General features: G+C 37.9%; 1 protein-coding gene across 10 annotated transcripts in view; it reads right to left on the bottom strand.

The window, feature by feature from the left end:
• LOC134536141 (segmentation protein cap'n'collar) overlaps window positions 1–23,315 on the bottom strand; it is a 268,879-nt gene that overhangs the window by 82,867 nt on the left and 162,697 nt on the right. For 9 of the 10 annotated variants that reach the window (XM_063375739.1, XM_063375741.1, XM_063375736.1 and 6 more), the window contains 2 exons: window positions 12,895–13,050; window positions 1,999–2,071 (listed from right to left, as the gene is read on the bottom strand). In XM_063375739.1, the coding sequence (XP_063231809.1) occupies window positions 1,999–2,071; window positions 12,895–13,050 (229 nt within the window). Of the gene's footprint in view, window positions 1–1,998; window positions 2,072–12,894; window positions 13,051–23,229; window positions 23,304–23,315 lie in introns of those variants that run through there. The other variant, XM_063375742.1, reaches the window with a different exon arrangement.

The following is a 23,315-nucleotide window of genomic DNA, read 5'->3' as shown; positions in this document are numbered from 1 at the left end:
TAAGATGGTTATAAATAAATTCTGAATAATTTGAAACTAAGTTAGTTAAAAAAAATTTTAAATTTCAACCTCTGTGTTTACAGTAATACTTCATTTCATTAAAAATTGTTTCAACCATAGGCTTTAGATAATGTTTAGGAGTTAAAAATAAATAATGGATTTGATAGTATATCTATTTAAAAAAAATTGACATTTGTCTTTCGAGCCTTATTTCCACCCCTTGCAGTAATGATTTGTGATATAAAATGTAATTTAGACAAAATTTTACAACAATATTAAAAAAGTTAAACAATAATAAAGTATGATAGAGTACATGGTATGGAATTTTAATTATGTTCGTAATTCAACCCCAGGTTTATTCAACCCCTTGCAGAAATGGTTTATATTATCAAATATTGTTTCAGACAAACGTTTTAGGTAAAAATTATAAAACTTAAAAACATTTTTAACAAATTTGATAGTGTACCTGTATCAACTAAGGGAGTTATAAATTTTTAAAATTTTACTCCTTAATTTTCTCAACCCCTTTCAGAAATGTTTTGTCTAATCAAAAATTGTTTCAGACAAAAGTTTTATAAAAAATCATAAGATTAATACAAAATTTGTTTAACTTTGATGTTATGCCCATGAAGGGAGTTTTTTTTTTCTCCTCCAACCCTTGTTTTTTCAACCCCTTGCAGTTATGGTTGGTCATATCAAAAACTTATTCATACAAAAGATTTTGGTACTACTCCTACGAGTTATAATACGTTCAAATGGTTGTGATATTTTCCATATTATGGGAGTTACAGCATTTTTCTGTTTTTCAAAAAAACCTTCCCCTTTGGTCAGGTATTGCACATTAACAAACTTGACCAAGCCTTTTCACTAGTAGATTTTATGTATCAGTTTGGACACGATATATGAGAAACTGCGACATTTACGTGTCCACAAAATTGTAAAATATATATATATATGTGTGTGTCTATATATATATATATATAATTTATGTATATTTATTTATATATATAAAATATGTGTGTGTGTATATACACACACACATATTTTTAGTTGGCGACAGTTTTGGGGTCTATAGACCATGAAAATAAAAACTATATAACTATATAAAATTTTTCCCAAAGTCGAACCATGGTAACGGCTACAATAGGCAGTATTTCTTTTAAATCTACCTAACAGAATTTATATAAAATTACATAACACAATGCAGTATGTAATGCAGGGGCAGCTCCAGAGCTGGTCAAGCCGAGCAGCCGCCCAGGGCCCCGCGCAGACACTGTTCATTTTTATTTGCCACGTTTGTCTAGTTTTCTGTAAAACTAATTATGGACATTAATGGGGAAAAAGGAAGAATTATATTGTTACTAGCATGTAATTTAAAGTGCTGGTCAATACTTTTCGATTTCAAATGAGTTTTCACAAATTTGTATTAGAAAAGCCTTCAAAGATATTATTTTTAAAATTTTCCGGACCTTTTTTTTGGGACTATTTATTTTCCGGTAACACCCCTCTCCAAAATATATGATGGTCCCACAAAAGGGTCACCACTGATGTAATGCAGTCATTGCGAAACCTCATTCTGGAAAATAATAGATAAATGGATGATTTTTCAATTTTTCAAATGAAATTCTACCCATAAAAAAATTTACTAACCAGCGTAGTGTCTTTTTAAGTAAATAAATAAAATCCATGGATTTCCAACAAAAATGTTTTTTATTGTGCAAATAAAGGCATATTGGTATTATTTTTCAGGGTGATGTTCATTCAGTTTTTATTCTGTGTAGATTCTTTCAAGTCAATCCATTAATCGCCCAAACAGTAAATGTTATGTTTGGGGTACATTTTTATTTTAGGCTTTCAACACAGGTTAGATCATTATCTCGGTTATTCAAGACTCTACTGTACCTTGTTGTGTGTACATATGGTAAAAAGCCAGAGCACTGTATAAAACTTACCTCAGAACTAAATATACTTAAATATCTAGAGGTGAAGGTGACTTACCGGTCTCCAAGTCGATTGTGTACGGGAGCCCTACCCAGGGGTCCAGATCCTCTGAAAGAAGGTTGTCTTCATTCTACGGAAACAAAACCATTTCAAAAATAAGTTCCTAAAAAATACTCTTATATCACCAGAACATGTAAAAAAAACTGCTGTGTTATTGGTTTATAACAATCCGTGCTTTGAAACCATGAAATGATTTTCATATATACAGGCTGAGTCTGAATTCGCCCGACAGACTTCGACTGCAAGTTCATCATGACAAAATAAGATGAAAACATCCATATGACTTATGAAGTGCTTCCCATCGCTGGCATCTGTTCTAAAAAAAGTATTCAAGATTTAACACTAATCGACTACCGCTAAATTTGTCCCTGTAAGAAAATTATTTCACTGAAATAATTGGGGGTGACGACACCTTTTTCTTCCACATATTTTTATAGCGTTTTATTGGTCCAATTATTACAATAAAATAATTTTTTTTACAGAGACAAAATTTGTGGTTGTTGAAGAACATCGATCAATTAAACATAATCCAGATGCTCAATGTTCTATTTAAAATATTTTCTCTATCATTTACAATAAAAATTTTGTTCAGTCTCAGCTTCAAATACATATACCCAGCCTTAGGAAGCACTTCAGACCATAAGAGATGTAAATATTTTCAACTTATTCACAGCTGAAGTTGTCAATGGAATTGAGACTACACCTTTATGTCTGTACGTGTTATATACACACACATAACTTACTGAAAAATAATTTCTCTGCACTTTTATTCGTAGAGTAAACTGAATACTTGGAAGACAAACATTAACAACTAAATAGAGGACTCAGAACGATATACATATATTACACAAGTAGGTAATAACAACAGGATTTTGGATTCCATGCATATGGTTACCTTACAATTCTAGAATCATTATGAATTTTCATTGACAGAAAGAATAGAGCAAGAGCACTGACAATCCCCCCCCCCTCTCCTACGAACTGTGTGTTAAAAATAACAAGAGATAAATAAAGCAATAATGGCATAACTGCATCATGTGTACTTCAGTTTGCCATAAACAGGGCCGGATTTAGAGGTCTGGAGGCCTCGGGTCAACAGAGGAGCGGAGGCCCCCTGGCCCCAAATTATTTTCCAAATAAAATGAACAATTTTTTTCAGTTGAGTTTTACAATAAATAATTTATTGTGAAATCAAGTAGAATCTCTTAGTATTTAAGAAAACATACATAAATATAATCGGAGACAAGAATTATATGAAATTAAATTTTAGTGTTAATGAATATTTCTGTTAATATTTAACAATAATTTAATCATGTATGTACAAAGTACTGTAGGTAAAGGTAAAACTGCGAAAAAAGAATATCAAAGGAAAATATGTTTAATAATGTTTACTTGTCGGAATTAGAAAGATTTTTTTTCCGAAGTCTCTATTGTGGGGGCCCTCCGTTTGTAGAGGCTCCGGGGCTTTCGCCCAGGTTGCCCTCCCCTAAATCCGGCCCTGGCCATAAATAAAACAAACATTAGAGTATAATCACCACCGGTGAGGAAAGTAGCACAAAGTAGCACAAAGTAGCACAGCACCACACCACAGCACCTTCAGACCAGCACAAAGGCTGGTCCGTGGCCTACTTCGTCAAGGCCAGTCCACACACTTGCAGCTGGGTCAGGTTATCAATCAATCAGCATGCTGCTAGGACATTAAACTCTTCACTATGCAAGAAATGGCTGGCTGTGAAGAAAAACAAAGTCTTCAGGGTGTCTGGCCTTTTAAGAGCAGCACTAAATATGCTTTGTCTTTGATCATAAACTAAACAATTTCTTGCTCATAAAAGACTATATAAGTAGTAAACAACTGTGTCTTAGAAAAATAAAATTTGGTTTTGTATAAAATGTGTTTTTTATATCCTGTATATTGGCAAAAATATTTAACTGAATCTAATAAAATAATTATATTAGACCATAAGTCATAAAGATGTAAAGTTTTAGAGACTGCATCAAGTTTATTTTTAAGTAAATGCTGAAAAGCAATATGATTCTTTAAGTGTTGATAGATGTGCACTGCATGTACTTTACAATAATCACTGAAGGTAAAAAATCTATTAAAGTGTAAATATCAAATAGATTATCAACTGTATATACAATACAGAAATAGGGAGAATTTAAAAGTTGACGAGATGAGAATGGAGCTTTGACAAAATGAGCAGATGGGCAAAGCACGAGTACCCCCAGAGAACACTCACGCCCTCTGGAACATGCTTCAAGTTTCCCACTTGTGAAAAACCCAGGCTCAACCCTAGTGCACTCGGAGACTGAAACACGAATAAACACTCAGCAATGAGTGTGATGGTTATTCTTAGGAACTGGTCACAATTTTTATTCAAGCGGTTTAATAACAAGACTATCAGCAAATAAGACCACTGAATACAGCGAACATAAAAATTATTGAGATTTTTAATGTGTTCATGCCTTTTGGTACCTATAAATCAATAACTGCCATAACTGCTATTAGACTTTCATTTATAGTTCTGCTAGCAATGTTTATAAAACTATTTTCAAATGCACTGCATAGTGTCATGAATTAACAAGTTTATAAATATTTCAAACAAATGTCAATTTGAAAAAGTACCTAGAATCCCTTTCTTGATTACCAAAATACATTTCTAAATATGCCTCAAACTTGCACGAAAAAAAAAAAAAAAAATTAAAAGAAGGGTGTAAATTTTTTAAGGACTTTCGTGTAATATACGATACATCATTTGCCGAAGACTGTCGTGACTTGAGTAACCCACAGACCACGAGTAAGGTATCTTTAGGATGTACACCCTCCCACGAGATTCCAAGGAATGGAGGAGGTTCTCTTTTGCTTTTGTGGCCGCATTCTGACTACTGTTGGCTAAAAGAAAAAGAAAGAAAAAAAAGAAGTAGAGTTCCGAAAAAAAAAAATTTGTTTCTTTCCTCCCCCGCCCCTCCGCCGCTCCACTAAGACGAAACCCAAGTGCGGGCCGCGAGACGACCGAGACAGCGGCACTTCCAGAAGCCAGGGTCGCGACGGTGCAGAGGAAGAGAGAGGGAGAGGAGAAAGAGAGAAAGAGAGGAGAGGAGAGGAGAGAGAGGTGCGGAGGTACGCCCTGATTCCTCCGCAGGAGGCACCACCCGGACGCGGCGAAGGAAGAAGCGACCGACAACGGGCACAGCCGCAGGAACTTGCGGCCTGCGACTCCCGCCTAAACCCCCCCCCCCCCCAACCCCTTCCCGTCATACCAACAATGGGCGAGGGAAAGGAGCCTCTAAAGACGCGCATCGCGGACGCCTCATCACAGCGCCGACTACGCCATTATAAATAAAATTAAAAAAAAAAAAAAATTGGTTGTCTGTAAAGTCGGTTTACGGACAGTTTAACGTGGCAACGTCATAACGAAACATTGATGAAATGATTGCATACTTTATGAATAAAATTGAATCATTTTTATTTTAATAATAAAAGAATAAATACTTGAAATTATACTAGTAATCAGATTTTTAAAATGCAAGAATAATTAACCTTTATTGCCGATATTGTTGTTGTAATAAGCAATGAACACCACATTAACTTTTCACTTCACTTTATAAACAGTCGAGTGGAAGAGAGATAGATGCGGCGCAAGGGTACAATGAGCGTAACGGGACACAGCGTAACGGAACAATGTGCGTAACGGGACACTTTTTCGTGCGTGCAGCCGGCGTTTATCGATTTATTAGACGTTGTCACGTCAAAATAAAACATAAAATATGCCATAGTTTTGAAGCTAATAAGGCCGCACGTCCATCGCATCGTCAACAAATAAAATCCAATTAACGATTATTACGGTCACGTATTTTTAGTGAAAATATTTACAGACCAGCTGTGTGTTTTAAACGTTGTAGCAATTTGTCTGTGTTTCGCATAGGCGTACCCAGGATTTTTTTTTTTTTCGAGGGTGTCGGTCCAGATTTGTAAGAAAACCTATATGGACAGCAAAAATGAATTTTTACTATAATATATTTTTTATCCTTAAAAAAAACTTTTTACAGAAGTTTTAAGGGTCGATGTGAATGTTGTAGTGAACATTAAAGTTCCGCCAATCCATTCAGGCTGTCCTGTGATATACGGTCTTCCGCAGATGGGATTTTAAGCAAGAAAATGTCCTCTCCGGAGTGACTTCCAGGAGGCGGTGGATGTTAGGGTACAGGCCCGCATCACAGTGGTCCATTGTTTCCACTGCACTCTTAGTAGAGTTGCAGAACGGCACACTTCTTGCCAGATTTTAAAATCAAGCTTTGGCCATTGCTGCATTCATTTCTGGTAGAACTGCTGCATACGTTGCAATGCACTCTTCCATCTCTGCGTTAGCACAAGTTACACAATTCTGGGGCAAAATGCTGCATAAAGCAGCTAAAGTTTTTCCGGTGGTTATCTATCCAGCTTGATTTGATGGAGGAAAAAATAAGAGATATTTCGTCCAATATTCCTCCTAGAACCTTTGATTTGACATAATTAGAGATGAAAATTTGACAGTATAACAGGTCATAGCCACATGTTGGTATCGTGAATTTTTAACAAAGACAATGCTGACACTGAACACATCATCACGTCATATTTAAAACACCCGTTTTCTTGTTTTGCCAATAAGAAAGCAACGAGTGTATATTATTACCGCCATTATGAGAAGTGAAATTGTCCGGTCGTTGCCTGAGAGCGGTCCAGTTTTTTTTTTTTTTAGCCTCACGTGCTTCATCTGGACTCTACCAATATGTCTGACTCTGCCATCTATTGGATTGGGGTGACGATAACACCTGCTTTTAGCACAGATATTGCGTGAAGCTCTTCCTCATGTCCACCCAAAAAACAGAGCGAAGTGACGTGTTTGCACTGTGGAGACAGGTTCACATGACCGTACTTTTACTGTAGCGACTGTGTTTGAGTCAAGGGCGGGACTAGCTGGTGCTTCTAGCGCAGTGTCGTCTCTAAGCGCAAGACCCTGAACTAGTTAGTGGGCAGTCTTTGCGTCTTGCATAGGGCAACAGTGAGATTTGATCGGTCGGTAACATAAAAATTATAAGGCGAATTAATGGAGATAAAGGTGTAATGCAAGTCCCTAGAGTACTTTCAAGAATCTATACCAAAAGTTATTTTGAAAAGAAAGAAAAAAACATTAGCAGTTGTTACAACTACTCATCCACCCTTCATCGTATACTTAAATGCTTTTCTTAAACAGATACGTGTACATGTATGATTTATTATAAGAAAATGTATTGGTATATATATCTAAATTGTTTGTGACTGTTAGTTTTTTACATAAATATTTAGGTTATTATATATCTTTAAATCTTTATAAATTTAGCATTAGATAGATAAAAAAGGCCTTTTTATAGTATGCCTATAATACGTTATACTTCAGGTAGCTCATGTGTATCGTATATGATAATTTTTTTATTATTTTCATATTTGTATTTATATGTTAATTCAGTTTTTATTTAAATGTATTTGTGAAAATTTTTGGTGTGTGTACCTAGTTAGTAAAGATGTATGTGGTTAAGTGTAAGACAAGCCTTAACTTCACCAATTAAAATAAGACAATAAATAAATAAATAATGATATCTTGAGCAGTTTTCTAATCGCATGGATTATTTCTGAAGCTCTGCATATTGCGTGTGAGCCCAGGTAGGCGGGGACAGTAACAACGGAAATTCTAACTTATTAATAGGGGCATGCATTTTTCACGAAAAGATTTCGGGACTAGCTGGGAGTTAAAACACTTTAGCATCGTCTGTGTTTCGTAATTGGTCGAGTTTCTTTCAGGTACATGTCTACTGCCAGCACACCAATCACAGCAATTCAGCGCAGAAGCAAGCATGTCCTGAATGGCTCTGTCGAAAAGGCAATGGCTTTTCAAGCAGATGTCCGCCAATCACAAGAAGAAACCACTGGTGTTGGTATACCTTGTTGGAGTCTTAGTGGGCACTCAGATTTTGTCGCGAAAAATACATGCCCCTACTTATTAACCATCATCAGACGTGGTCAAGCACTAGACGGTGTTGCAAGATGGCCAGGGTGCGTGGGCTAAGGACCCCTCCCTTCCAGGATTTACAACACAAGAGCAGACAGGCTAAGTATCAGCAACTTGTAAATAGTACATTACTGTATCAGTAACTGGTTGGAACTGATACCGAAAATTGCTGTAACAACCCACCTCTAGGCTAAGGAAATGATAGCGACCTTTCTACAGAGATTATTTTGGAAGGACATTTGCAGTCCTTAGTGGGCTACAATAACTTATTGTATATCCTCGCAGCCTGACATGCCTCGTACACTGAAGCTTTGGGATCTCTGTTTTCAAGCAGCTATATTTAATGCAGGCTTTCACACGTACGTGTCATTGCAAAATATTTCTTTCATACAAAACTTGAGTGTTTTTCATGTATTTAATAACATTGTCTCTAGAACCACGTGTAATTATAATTAACTAAAAACCAAAAATACAAAGTGTCAGTTTACTTTTCTCAAGCTAAATCATTACTTAAATTGCTACGAGTAAACGTCGGAGTTTTAAAAGTCTACTATGCCTAGGGATTTAAGTGTGACAGTTAATTTTTTTTAAATTTAATTACGAAGAAAACTCACTAATTAAAAACTATACAATGGTTCACGGCCCCCACAAAGGTGGGGCTGGGTGGACCCATAGGTCCAGGGCGCGGGCCCAGCCCTACGCATTTTTTTTTTTTTTAATTTTGAAGAGAAACCTCTTTGCTGAGGGGGCTACGATTTTTGAGAGTTAAGATAATTCTGATCCAATGAGGGTAATAGTTAGGTACGTGGTGGGGGAACCGGTATAGGAGGAGAGTGCGTCAGCGGCGACGCCACTCCAACGCATGCTCCCTGTGGTCATTTTTAAGTAAAATAATTTTATAAATAAAGTTTAGTTTCAACTTACAAAATAGTTACCATAATACCTGTATTTTCAGGTAAAAATCACATTCTAAAAAGAGTATGGATAAGAAATAACCACGTAGTTGTAATGTAGCACGCGACTGTGGGCCATGCAATGGTCGCAGAATCTCGGCTACGGCCACGAGATGGCGATGTCTCCCAGCTCCGTGCCGTGTCGGTCAGGGCTACCAACACCGGGGACTTCCCCCGCCCGGGGGAGCGGCAAACCCCCCTCGAGAGAGCCGGCTAAATATCCCATCACACCGACTTATTGTTGCCCCGATGAAAGGAATCCTCCGAGTCATGGCGCTGCCAACCTTCGAGGCCCCATTACTCGTCCTTCGCCACCGCGCCAGGGCTGCCAACGCGGCAGTTCCCTCTGGCGGCCGCCATTTGCGGGAGCTTCCGAGCTCGCGGTCTTTCTCCCGCCCGGCCTGAGAACCCCGCGTCGAGTGTTCTGCTAGCAGTGGGTCGTTACCACAACGCCGAACGTACAATAACGCCGAATACCATAACGCCGACAGCTAGAAAACTGCTGTGTACCACAACGCCGAAATACAGTAACGCCGAAAAATGTTGCTGCGGGGAGGAGGGGCCACAGGAGCAAAATTAAAAACAACTGAATGAATTTGTGTGCTAACCTTACCTAACCTAACCTTTGTGGCAGTCCTGCAATGACATTTTTCGGCGTTGTGGTAATTCGGCGTTGTGGTACACAGCAGTTTTCTAGCTGTCGGCGTTGTAGTCAATTTGGCATTCGGCGTTATGGTTTTCGGCGTTATTGTACGTTCGGCGTTGTGGTGCGTCCCCGATAGCAGTCTGGGAAGTGAACTTCGGCAACGTCGGCCGATTCGACACCGTTTAATGTTGCCATGTAATTATTATAATTCTGAACTTAGCTTACAATGACACCACCACAGTAAACGTACCTAGGTCATTGGCGGATCCAGAAGGATGGGGGGGAGGGGAGGCATAGCGACATGTCACCCCCCCCCTGAACCCTGAATAATTTCTGATTTTCCTAATCATAGTTCCAAAATCACTTAAGTATTATTTTACTGTAGTGCTATAAATAATTGGACGTTTTTGAATCGGAAATCAAATGCACACGACTAAATAAGAACGACAAAATTATTATTCAACGTCCAACCCACTGTTAAATAGAGCAACAAAGATAATTAAGACCATTCTAAACTTTCTGTTCGGTATTACAATTATAATATATACACTAAAATTTATTATAAAAATTAATTTGGCCCCTCCCTGAGCCTCATTCTGTATACTCCCTTGACCTAGGTTATGACAGCGGCCAACCTGAACATTAGACACGAAACAGATAAGACAGCTCACTTGAAAAAAAAAAATTCTTTTGCAATGCTGAAGCTGCCGACGTATTTTGAACAGAAAACGAGGTCTCAGACCACTCAGGCTTCTCTGAACACTTTTGAAACCAACATTTGAAAACGTCAATGTCCATGACCGCCAATGACAAGAAAGGAATATTATGTGGTGTTTATATCCTGTTGACAACAGCAATTTTTTGCTTAATTTGTGTTTTTTGTCTTTTGGGTATTTTTTAGTTTTCTTCTGCAGAAAAAGTGCTTAGCAATGGCGTATGTCCAAAAGCTTACATCAAGTCATGCACTCCCACTGCACAAATCTTTCAAAGATAATAATGACAAGAAAATGGAAAGAAAAAAAACCTGGCGTATGAGACCGAGACTTGAGTGTTCTTTAGTTATACAGTCTTATCTAGAGTAATAACTCCCCCCCCCCCCCCCTCAGACACTATTGTCAACATATATGGTGCACTTAAAAAACAAAACAAAAAAAAACAGTATTCTTTGAAAAATCAATTCCCCCCCCCTTTTTTTTTACTAAAGCAGTGCCAAATGTGTATTTTTTAATTACGAAAACATATATTATTTTCGGCTAGTTGAAAATTTAATGTTTAAAAATAAAACCATAGCAGACGAGGCCATAATTTTCTAAAGGAAACCATGCATTAGTTCAGTTTACACACAACTACTGGTTAGTTTCGAACGGGACTACTCCCTGTCGAGAGTTAGTTTGTGTTTCGTGCTCAAACCACTTTAACCTCTGAACCCCATAAAACATTACAAGTGCACATTTCTGAGTGCTATGTTAAAAAAATGACTGGCCACTGAAATACTTTCTTATCGTTTATGAACACTGGGGTAAGATTTGGTACTCAAGTAGCACAGGCTATTTGTATTTCTGACAACTTGACAGTTTCACATGGTCGTCCCATGCACTGAGTCCAAGAAAACGTTGAAATGCCGCCTGCCGAAAGGACACAAAGTAAATTTTACTCAGGGCTTCCTAAAATGTTTGATTAAGGGGATTAAGGGTGAACTAATTTTTTTTCGTATATTTTGTTACGGTGTCTAACTTGATAATAGGAATATGTAAAGATGTTGAAAACAATCCGTACAACTAGTCGGTAAAAATTTCGGATGACCTTAATTCTGCGTATAGAAGTTTGCTCTGCAATTTGGTCGCATTAACTTGGCTTTATCAACTTAAGTTTAATGGTAATAAATGATTGGGTACGAGGTGATGCTACCTCACTGATTTTGCAAGTACTGTCACAAAAAAAATTCTGTTTTGCCGTTGAATCAAGCTTGCAAAACGAAAAATTATTTTTAAAAAATGAAAAAACAAGTGTAACAGTGTTAAAAAAATATCCTAGTACTTTTAATTGAAAAAAAAACAATAATACCGGCATGAGTCAATATAAATACATATTAATGTATTATAAATATATTAATAAATACATTAAATCAGTATTCAAAAGCAAGCGTCATTAGTTTTAAAAGTTATAAAATAACGCACCAAGATAATAAATGTTAAGGTTAAATAATTGCATCTAATTTAATCAATACAGAGCTCTAAAGGGCCGATAATTGATGTTCCTTGTACCAAAAAAAAAATGATTAGATATTACGAAAATTGTTCTGTAGCAATGATATTTTAAATAACTAATAACTCAAGAAACATTGAATTTAGCAAACCACAATATATTTTTAAATAATACAATTAAATATACCAACCGACATGAATCACATTAAAATGCAATCATGAGGATTGCAATGGTATAGGTACTATGAATGCACGATTTTAAACAACATAATTTAAAAAATTAAAACCAATTAAATGTGAGCGATAAAGGGATCAAAAGTGAGGGGATATTCTGAGAGAGAGAAAAAAAAAAAACATAAGTTAAGTTTTTAAAACTTTCAAAAAGTTGAGCAAAATTAATTGATCACTAAATTGACATTTTACATTGTACGAACTTACTTGACTGAACAGGCCTGAGTTTAAGCTTTGAATAAACACTACACACTATCAATCTTCCTCGCGATAAACTCGACACGGATGTACAAACACAGAAAATATAGCAACGACAACAACGCCCTGAGATAAACAAATTAAAAATTTAAAAAAAATTGAACGGAATGCTATAAACAATTAGCAGGCATTGAGAACTTTTATTTCTTTGGGTCCGACAACCTTGTTTACAGTAAAGGACATAATTCGGAAGTCGCAATGCGGCGTGTAGTAGTTACTACGTCGTCTGAGATTATGAAGACCCTTCGTGTATTCGAGACGAAATCTTGGTTGTAAAGTACTTAAATGTACTGTAATTGATAACAGTGCGGAGAGGAGACATGGGACCGCAATGGAGCAGTGGCAGAATGACGGAAGGCTGGAAGGCCGGCCACCAGAGAGACAGACAGACACTCACATTGGAGGGAGGGTTGTCGTCGTCTGAGACTATGAAGACCCTTCGTGTACTCGAGACGACATATCGGTGGTAAAGCACGTCAAGTACAGTGCGGAGCTGAGTTAAGGGACCGCGATGGAGCAGTGGCAGAATGACTGAAGGCTGGAAGGCCGGCCACCAGAGAGAGACAGACACTCACCTTGGAGGGAGGGTTGTCGTCGTGGACGGGCTCGGCCTTCAGCTTCTCCAGGCAGTCGAGCTCCTCGCCGTCCTTGTCCTTGGACACGCTGAAGAGGTCCAGCGAGAAGCCCAGGTCCACGTCCTGCTTCCACAGGTCCTCGATCAGGTCCATGTCCTGCGAGCAGCGAGGGGAACACGTCGTGAGGAACAGCGCTCTCACGAGCCCGGGTCAACATCACTAACTCACTTCGTGGTTGCCAGAAGGAAAAGGAAAACATATTTCCTGGAAATTCACAGTCTATTTTAATTTATTTTTGGAGTCGACAAAATTATATTGTATGATGACTAGAGTCCGGAAAAATTCGCGGATTCATTTCGTGATAGGCTGAAATTCAAATATGTGTATAATTCTGATGCTGGTTCTGCTATTGGCTTGCGGTTTAAATGGAGCTCTCTGGGCCAATGAGAGACTATCGACCAAAGAAGCGTCGAATCACAAGATACCCAGTGGAGACGACTCACAATTTAGTAACCAATGAACACGCGTGTTTACTTGAGAAGTGCAGAGGATAATGGAGGCTATCCTAGAGGTCATTGAATCCGCGAATTTTTCCGGTCCCTAATGATGACACAAGGGCATATCCAGGTCAAAATAGAAAAAGGGCGAGGGGGCATTTTTTTAAAAAATCCATCTCTTCCATGGTGCCATACAATAATAAACAACAATTAAAGGAAGAATATCGTATATTTAAAAAAAAAAATTGACTGATAGTTTTTGAAGATTAGTTTTACAAATGTTCTTTCCCCTTGTTTTGATTTTTTTCCAACCGGAAAGTAAGGGGAAATCTATTCCTCCCCCCCCCCCCCCCTCGGTTCGCCATTGCAAGGTGAACTAACAAGGGACAACCAAATATCGTGTTCCAATGCATATATTATATTTATACATACATATATACATATATATACATACATATACATACATACATACATACACACACACACACCTAGCAAACATGAAATCCAAATTGGCTATTTAAAAATTATATTTCGGTTGTCACATCCAGAACATTTGGCAAAAATTTAGAAAGTAATTTGATATAGACCATGCCTAACTTATCCAAGGATTAATTAATTTTAATACTAAACACGTCAACGATGTAACAAAAATTCTGGTCACTCAAAAAGCGTTAAGTTGGTTACTACAAAATTATCTCTTTGACACTATAACATATTTTGCAGCGGGTGAATCCTCACAAACTATTTTATGTCGGCCACAAAACCACTCAGTTACAATGCGCTCATAATAATTCATTGTATTTTTTGTTATCGCGTGCCACCCAGCTGCTAAGTAACTGGATTATCCGTTACAATGTCACAAATATCGTTTCCTCTCCCCTCCCGAATCAACAAAGTAGCCTGTTGGTGTGCAACTCGTAATGGGTGGAAACATTTACCAGAACTATTAGAATTGTATTAAAAACATGATTTACGGTACAAATAAGAAACAAGTTCACATTTCAAAAAAAAAAAAAATTGTTTTCACTGATATTTCGACACCTACGGTTGCGCGTGTGATTTTATGTAGATATAAACCTTACAAAAGTAGGAAACAACATTATTCAAAGGAATTAAATATCCTTTTAGAATAATTTTGTTTCAAAGCAAAAGTAAAAACTTGATGCAATTATTTATTAACTCTGAACTAACAACTATAACCTATAAACTAAATTAACACACTATTCTAAAACACTTTAGGCTACCAGGATGCACACGTGCAACCTGACAAAAATAATAGATCGTTTTGACGATGTACGTTTGGTAACTACTTCATGAAAACTAAATCTATCGGAAATATTTATAAAAAACAAGTGGATAAAAGAAAATAATTAAGTTAACCGAAAAAGTGCACAACAGAATAATTTTAAGACATAATTTTACTAGATAGTAAAAAAATCAGTTGGTCATCTCTAATTCTCTTCTAAATACGTTTCAATTTCAAACAATAAACATTTAGACAGAGTGAAGGAAACAATAAGTTACAACAAGCAAACAATTCTACAGCTTGAAAACGTACAACTCAAGAATAACATTTCATTTCTAGCGATCATTTAATTTTTAATTATAAAGACACATGAAGTTCTAAATAATTCGTCGATGGTTAACTAACCACCCTAAATCTGTAAATAAAAACAAAACAGGTTGTCTGTAAAGTCGGTTTACGGACGATATTTAACGTGACGTCATAACAAAACATTGATGAAATGATTGCATACTTTTATGAATAAAATTGAATAATTTTTATTTTAATAATAAATGAATAAATACTTGAAATTATACTAGTAATCAGATTTTTAAATTGCAAGAATAATTAACCTTTATTGCCAAAATTGTTGTTGTAATAAGCAATGAAAACCACATTAACTTTTCACTTCACTTTATAAACAGTCGAGTAGAAGAGAGATAGATGCGGTGCAAGCGTACAATGAGTGTAACGCGACACAGCGTAACGAGACAATGTGCGTAACGGGACTCCTTTTCGCGCGTGCAGACGGCGTTCATCGATTTATTAGACGTTGTCACGTCAAAAAAGTGAAATAAACACGACACACAAAAGAGGTAGATCGGAGCTTCATATACACAGTACACACGCCGGTAGCATCTTTCAACGTTATCGAGAAAGAATTGCGTCAAACATGAAAGGCAGGAACACAACCCGAGACGAGAGAAATTACACGTAATTATTTTGGAGGTGGGGGGGGGGGGGGGGGGAAAGCTGTGTGTTGCGTAGACGACCCCGTCCACACGGCTTCATCAGACACTCGACAAAGCGACACCCTCCATCTGCACGCCCATTCGCCGCGGCTACGCTTCCAGAGGGCGCGACATCGGGGAAAGGGTCACGTGACACACTGCCTCCAGGGTGCTCCAGCAAGAGTGCGGGGGGATTCACCCTCGCTCGCCATACTGGGACTAAAAACTTTTTTGACCTGACAACGTCTAATAAATCGACGAACGCTGGCTGCACGCACGAAAAAGTGTCCCGTCACGCTCATTGTACGCTTGCGCCGCATCTATCTCTCTTCCACTCGATTGGCCTATGCGTCCGAGGAGAAGAAAGACAGCGGCAGCACACAACTTACATCTACACGTGAACTGTTTCGTCGACTGTTTATAAAGTGAAGTGAAAAGGTAATGTGGTTTTCATTACTTATTACAACAATTTCGGCAATGAAGGGTAATAATAATTATTCTTGCATTTTAAAAATCTGATTACTAGTATAATTTCAAGTATTTATTCTTTTAATATTAAAATAAAAATGATTCAATTTTATTCATAAAGTATGCAATCATTTCATCAATGTTTTTTATTATGTTGTCACGTTAAATTATCGTCCGTAAACCGACTTTACAGACAACCAATTTTTATCTTAAATAATAGAGAAAGTATTAAAGATAAATCACTGAGCGTCAGGATCATGTTTAATTGAACAAAGTTCTAAAACCACCGCGAATTGTTGTCGCTCTAGCAACACCGTTTCATCAAACAATTGGGAGTAGCATCCACAAACATATGTGGAAAATAAAAGGTTTTTACTTCAATTGTTTCAAATAAATAATTCAGCTACAGCTACAAAATTCGCGGTGGTTGTAGAGCGGCATTCAATAAGCATAATCCAGATGCTGAGTAATCTATCTTAAATACCTTCAGTGTTACTTGAAAAAAAAATAGATTTTCAGCTTCAACTCCAAGGCCTTGGGAACCACTCTAGACCAGCGGTTCCCAAACGGTGGGTCGCGACTCGATCCTAAAACTATCAGAAACCATCGAATAAACCATCAGAAAAGATAAAATAAAAAAAAGTCGAATTGTGTGCAAACACATATCTATTGTTAAATAAATAACTGTTTTTGCTACAAAGTGCTCATATTTTGTCAACCATTTTCAAATCAGAACACAAAATGTTTATCAATAATCAATCGATGTCGTAAAAAAAGCATATATATATTTGCAATATTTAATGGTAAATTATATCTTAATATATATAAATCCAGTGTCCTGATGTTTGTTTCCAGTGAAATCTTCACCAAGTCAACCGATTTCGATGAAAATTGGCATTTATGTGTAATTTTTTCCAACTTGAAAGATAGGATAGTTTTTATTTCGATTAATGGTCTTAATAACTTATAATTAATAATAAACTGATTATCAATGTTGATTGGTGTTTAAGCCCGGGAAACAGTGGGTACTTCGTCTCCATGACAACGTTGCGTGTATTGTTGTATTCAGTTTTTGTCAAAATTAATTAATTTTCATTTTATTTCATTTATTATAACTGTAAATAAGAGATTTGGTCTCATTTTTCCCCCCATTAATACAACCGTGCGAAGCCGGCTCGGGCAGCTAGTATATATACATAAGGAAGGGATACGATACAAATAAGGTTTTTTACTCCACCATGGACCCATTGACCGTGGAGGTATTCCTATAAGGAAATGTGGGTCGCCACTGTTCTAGACATAAGTCGTGAATGTGTTTTCAGCTTCTTTTGTCGGGGTGCACCTGCAGTGGAAGTTGGTCGGTCAGGGTTCAGACTGACCACAATAGCGCAGGCTACATCAATTTACCTTTAGGGGAGATGGCAGTCGCCATTCTGAATTCAACTCACGTCTCATTATATCCCCGTTTACCCAGGGGGCAGGTACAACTTCTTCGGTCTTCAAAAATAATTTTCTTTGCCACTGACTATGTATCAAACAGTTTTCTTACTGCCTCATTAATCAAAATAATTTATACTAAAACTTTCTTTCATGTATTTTTACTCTGTGATAAAAATTTAAATATACATGCATGCATATTTTTTACCACAACTGCCAGTTAGTTTTACTGCATCGTTGAGTGACTTTACATAAACAATGAATATGCTAATTTGTAATACATCCGATATAAATTACAACGGTTAATAAACAATGGGTACTTTAGAGATATTTAATTGTATTGCCTTTGATTGTTCAATTAAAAAATTCAAACAACCTGAGAAAATTGTCGGACTATCGAACTCACAACCTTCTGAATGTTAGTCTGACATCTTAATCACTTATCCATCGTGCACTACAATAAAATATAAGCAATGGGAATACCAATTTCATAGCATTATATATTTTTATTGCATTTCTCTAGTTTTAAATTTACTCCGACTTTTGTTTTGCTTTTTACGTCGTATGTGTGTAACAAGTATAACGTACTGATAAAAAAATACACGACACTGATAATTTATCTGTTGATGTATGTGTTATTTCATCTATATATCCAAATATGTAATTTACCACCTTAGTTATTGTAATAAAATATGACTATTCGTGTATTTTTTTTTTACCGAAGCCTGCTGCACTGTTTGCATTTCTAGAATCATTTATTTAAAATTAAACCAACTGCACTTGTAGGTGTGATTTTACAATTTATGTTGAAAGTAGGAAAGAGAGAATTAAGTGGATGAGTTACCCCAAGATATTTCGTAGCGATATCAATAATTTTTTTTCCCAGTAGAAAAAAAAAGAGGGTTGTCTGTAAAGTCGGTTTACGGACGATAATTTTACGTGATAACGTCATTAGAAAACATTGATGAAAAATTGCATACTTTTTAATTTTCAAATATTATTTACAGTTTATTGCAAATTTAATTTAAATAATTTGTTTAAATGTAATCACGAACAATAAGTTAAAAAGCCCGCCATAACCTGTTTGATATTATAGAAGATTTTCTCGCACGGTGGTTGGCCGGTTCTTGCACGCTCGGCTCAGGCGGAACGTGACCATTTTCCGTGCTTGCAGCCGGCGTTCATCGATTTATAAGACGTTATCACGTAAAAAAAATATTTACAATTATTAATGCACACAATTATTAACACCGGCGTTATTTTCATGTGTATTTTGTGCTGTTAGCCATGAACTTTGTAAATTATTAAATTGAAAATGCCGCTCGCCAAATGGTAGCGCTCTCAATCGATCTTGAACAATGGAACCGTCAGATAAATTGACGTCGGACATGTTAATGGGGATAGCTCAGGTAAATAAGGCCACGGCTATGCAACAAGAGCGCAGAAAAAAAAGATGGCGAAGTCAGACGTCGCCCTACATGGCATGACTTGTAGATAGCCTGGTACTGACACGAGACTTATATGCCTGCCAAGGTGCCAATTAGTTTCGAGTAGTTGCAGACCATCGCGTGGAGGGGAGGGGAGATATTTTTTTTTGCGTAATTACGCTAATAACCTTCTCTGAATTGATGTCAAGTATTGAGACGTAATTTTTTTGCCAGCTGGGAGTAAATCGACTTCTATTACAGGCCTATTATGAGGTTTATTTTAAAAAATTGGAAAAAGCTAGAAAAAAATACTAGTACTAAACTATAACCTTTGTATATCTTGGGGCAAATATTATAATATTATAACCATATGGAAACCATACAAATTAATAAACCAATTTAAATAATTTATAAACACGTGAGTTTACAAGTAATTTTTTAAAAAAAGATCACATTACTTAAATGTTTACAAGGCCAGGAACTTACCCATACAAATTTCGAAATGGTCTTTAAAATTCTAACGCGCACATTACTCATTCAACCTTAGATCGGAATTCTGTGCCTTTCACTACGTGATACGTAGTTTCTTTAACCTTCAACAAGCATAAACTTTTGCGTCGGGGGTACCTAAATACCCGTGCCTACGAATCAAAACATCCACTTAGAGAACGAAAGCCGGGGGAAAAAAAATTAGGAAGAGACCACACTGAAAGAAGAAAAACTACGGGAGGGTATTGTGGGAGAGGAGGGGAAAGGGGGTAGAGGAAGAATGTCGTCGCCATCTTGTCTGGTGATCACTGCCTCTCGAAAATGATGTCGTGACAGCCGCGACCAAACAGTGGCGCTCCCCGGCGGGTTAGCTTTCATTGTGTGTATGACAAAAGGAAATGAGGATGAAGTAGAAAAGGAGGGGGGGGGAAGAGATAATCGCACCGATGACGTCGGCACTTAGCACAACAGTCGCGGCCAGAGACAAGATCTACTTCTTGCTTGCGGGGATGCGAATTCAGCGCACACCTTCTTCAGAAACCGTCCAGGACACTTCTCAAAGACCATTTACCACACCACAGGAAATCCCCAGGTGCCATTAACTGTTTCGGTTCGTGTTTGACACCGTTAACTCACTAAGATTACGTTTCTCATGAAGCATGTTGATGCCTGTCAGATACATAAAGAGATAAAACTACATAAAATTAATTACGATAAAGCTACAGAGGACGGAAGCCGAACTACGTCACGTTATATTTCAAAATAAATTACTTCAAATTGTCTCCCTTAGTTCCACTTTGGCCACACGGTATTCAAGTGCTGGAAAATCCGACACACATGTTGCAATGCCGTACAAACGAAACTAGCATATTATGAATTTATTTTATGACACCTGGCACTTGACTTGACAAAACATACACGAAGGGCCTCTACGCGTAGAAAACCGGCACTTTATTGAAATTATATATATGTAAATATAACTATTTCCATGAAATTTGCCAGTAAAAAAAATTCGGGAGGGATATCATCAACCAGCCTGTTTCTATACCTATCTGTACACCAGAGGCTAAACTGACACAAAATTGAATTTTTTATCAGAGCATATTTGTTTTTAAATTTATTTTCAGGTTTCTTCGCTAGTTGTAGAAATTGCTCTATGAAACTTTGACACATTTTTCTTAGTGTTATTTTTTAGAGAAAAATACTATTTTCGAGATAATGGTTCGGGGTGCTATTTACCTCCGGGGTATATGTGTGTAAGAACTTTAAGGCTCGGTCTGACACGCTATGTGTTTTTTTTTTTTTTTTGCATTTGCTAGTCATTTATATTATTTAAGATCTACATATTTCTTAAATGTTGACACCACTCGTGCATTTAGTGTTGTGTCACTAACATTTTCAACAGACGTCCATAGAGTGCAATTACTAGAGACCTGTAAAATTCGCGATTTCAAATCCCTAAAGGATAGACTCCGTGATCCTCTATGCACTCGTGCAAATTACATCTGCTGATTGGTTACCGACTCGTAACACCTGTTGACTGGAATGATCGTTATTCGCTAATTCTTCTGTTAAAGATTTTTCATTGTCCCAGAGTCTTTCAGATGAACTGCGGCCCAATCACTGAAACAAAATAATGTCAAAAATATTTGGACTCTATCCTATCGCGAAACGAATCCGCGAATTTCGCAGGTCTCTAGCAATTACTAGAGACCTGCAAAATTCGCTGATTCATCGACCTCTAGGATAGACTCCACAGTCCTTTAAATACTCGCGGGAAATGACACCTGTTCATTGGCTACTGACGCGTGAGAACGTCTCAACCAGGCTGTCCGTAATTCGGCACTTTCTTGGTTTAGTGTTTCCCATTGGCTCACAGTTCCCCGGATAAAATGTGGGCCAATCGCAGAAGCGGTACGAAGGTATGGTTGTTTTGATGTTAGCCTATCGCGAAATGAATCCGCGAATTTTGCATGTCTCTAGCAATTACACATGTGTGTATACTGCGCGAGCAGCCCGCCACGTGGATGGTGGAGGGGGAGGGGGAGGGGGAGGGGGAGGGGGAGGGGGAGGGGAAGCACCGCCCCACGTGGTCCACCGGACACAGTCGCGCGCAGCCCGCAGTGGCGACGCCTACATTGGTCATCAACCACGTTCCACGCAGCCATGACGCCATGGCGGACACGACACGCCTCCCGGCTCCAGGGACGCCGCGCTGGCCCGTTTCATTTATACTTGACTCGGGGCCCCCACAAGGGCGGGGCTGGCTGGACCCCTGGGTCCAGGGTCCAGGGCCCGGGACCATACATACTCGCTGTGGTCATTTCAAAGTAAAATAATTTTATAAATAAAGCTTAGTTTGGACTTACAAAATAGTAACCATAATTAGGGACTGGAAAAATTCGTGGTTTCGATGACCTCTATGATGGACTCCACGATCCTCTATGCGCGCGGGAAAATTACACCAGCTTCATTGGCTACTGACTCGTGACACCTGCTAAACTGGGATGCTTGTGATTCGGTACTTCTTACGTTGAGGGCCATTCATCGGCTCACAGTCCTTCAGGCGAATTGTGTTCCAATCACTGAAGCGGCAATAAGTTACACGCACTTGGATTCTAGCCTATCGCGAAAAGAAACCGCGAAATTTTCCGGTCTCTAACCTTAATTTTACCCTGTATTTTCAGGTTAAATAACATTCTAAAAAAGAGTGTACGTACCAAATAACCATGCAATTATAATGTAGCACGTTACTGTAAAATTGGTCCAGGGCCTCTAATCGTACGTGGGGGGCCATGTGTGTGTGTGTGTGTGTTTGTTGGGGAAGGAATAGCCACAATAGGAAAGAAGTTTCAGGGGCCCACGCTTGGAAAATCTTTTCGTGAGTTCGATACTCCTCTGAAATCGCTCAAATCACGTGCATGGTTATTTCTTACCTACACTCGTTTTAGAATGTTATTTCACCTGAAAATACAGGGTAAATTTATGGTTATTATTTTGTAAGTCCAAAACTAAGCTTTGTTTATAAAATTATTTTACTTTAAAATAACCACAGCGAGTATGTATAAAATGAAAGAAAGGTTTGTTTGCCTCAACAAAATATTTGTTTATATATGGCGAAATAAATATATTTTGTTAATTCAAACAAATATTTTGCAGAAGGAAAGATTCTGTTGACCAAAAAAAAATGATTTTATCACATCAAATGTATATTTGGTTAGGTGTAACAATTTTTTTTTTTGTTACTTACCGAGTTCGGTTAAACTAACAAAATATTTTGTTCCACCAAGTAAATATTTGTTTCGCCATATATAAACAAATATTTGTTAGATTCAAACAAACCTTTTTTTCTCTGTGTACGAGATAGACATGAACGGGGCTGCAGACCCAGGGGTCCACCCAGTCCCACCCTTGCGGGGGCCACGCACACACACAGTGGCGTAGCCAGGATTTGTGTATAGGGGGTGTTAAGAAGCATGCCCCCCCCCCCCCCGTATTAAAGCGGGGGGGCCGGGGGTCCTCCGCCGGGAAAATTTGGATTTTAAGGTGTAAAATAGTGCTATTTTAGCAGTTTTCGGTTCTTAAATTTAAATATTGTAATGGTAAAAATTTTATTAATTTTAATATGAAATTAGTTTGAGTGATGAATAAGAAATTAATTAAAGATTTTGTCCAAAGGGAGGGGGGGGGGTTTAACCCCTAAACCCCCCCCCCCTGGCTACGCCCCTGCACACACACACAAAGGGCCGCAGAATCCAGGGCGCGTGAGGACTGCCACTCACCGCCGGCGCCAGCTCCATGCCGCCAGGAAAGACGCGCGAACACGCGCAACACGCTCTCGCTCGCCGCGCGCCGCGACACCGACTGA

Source organism: Bacillus rossius, chromosome 10, assembly GCF_032445375.1.
Source record: "Bacillus rossius redtenbacheri isolate Brsri chromosome 10, Brsri_v3, whole genome shotgun sequence".
Lineage (NCBI taxonomy): Eukaryota > Metazoa > Arthropoda > Insecta > Phasmatodea > Bacillidae > Bacillus > Bacillus rossius.
Note: the sequence above shows the minus strand (reverse complement) of the source record. Positions and strands in the feature narration are given on the sequence as shown.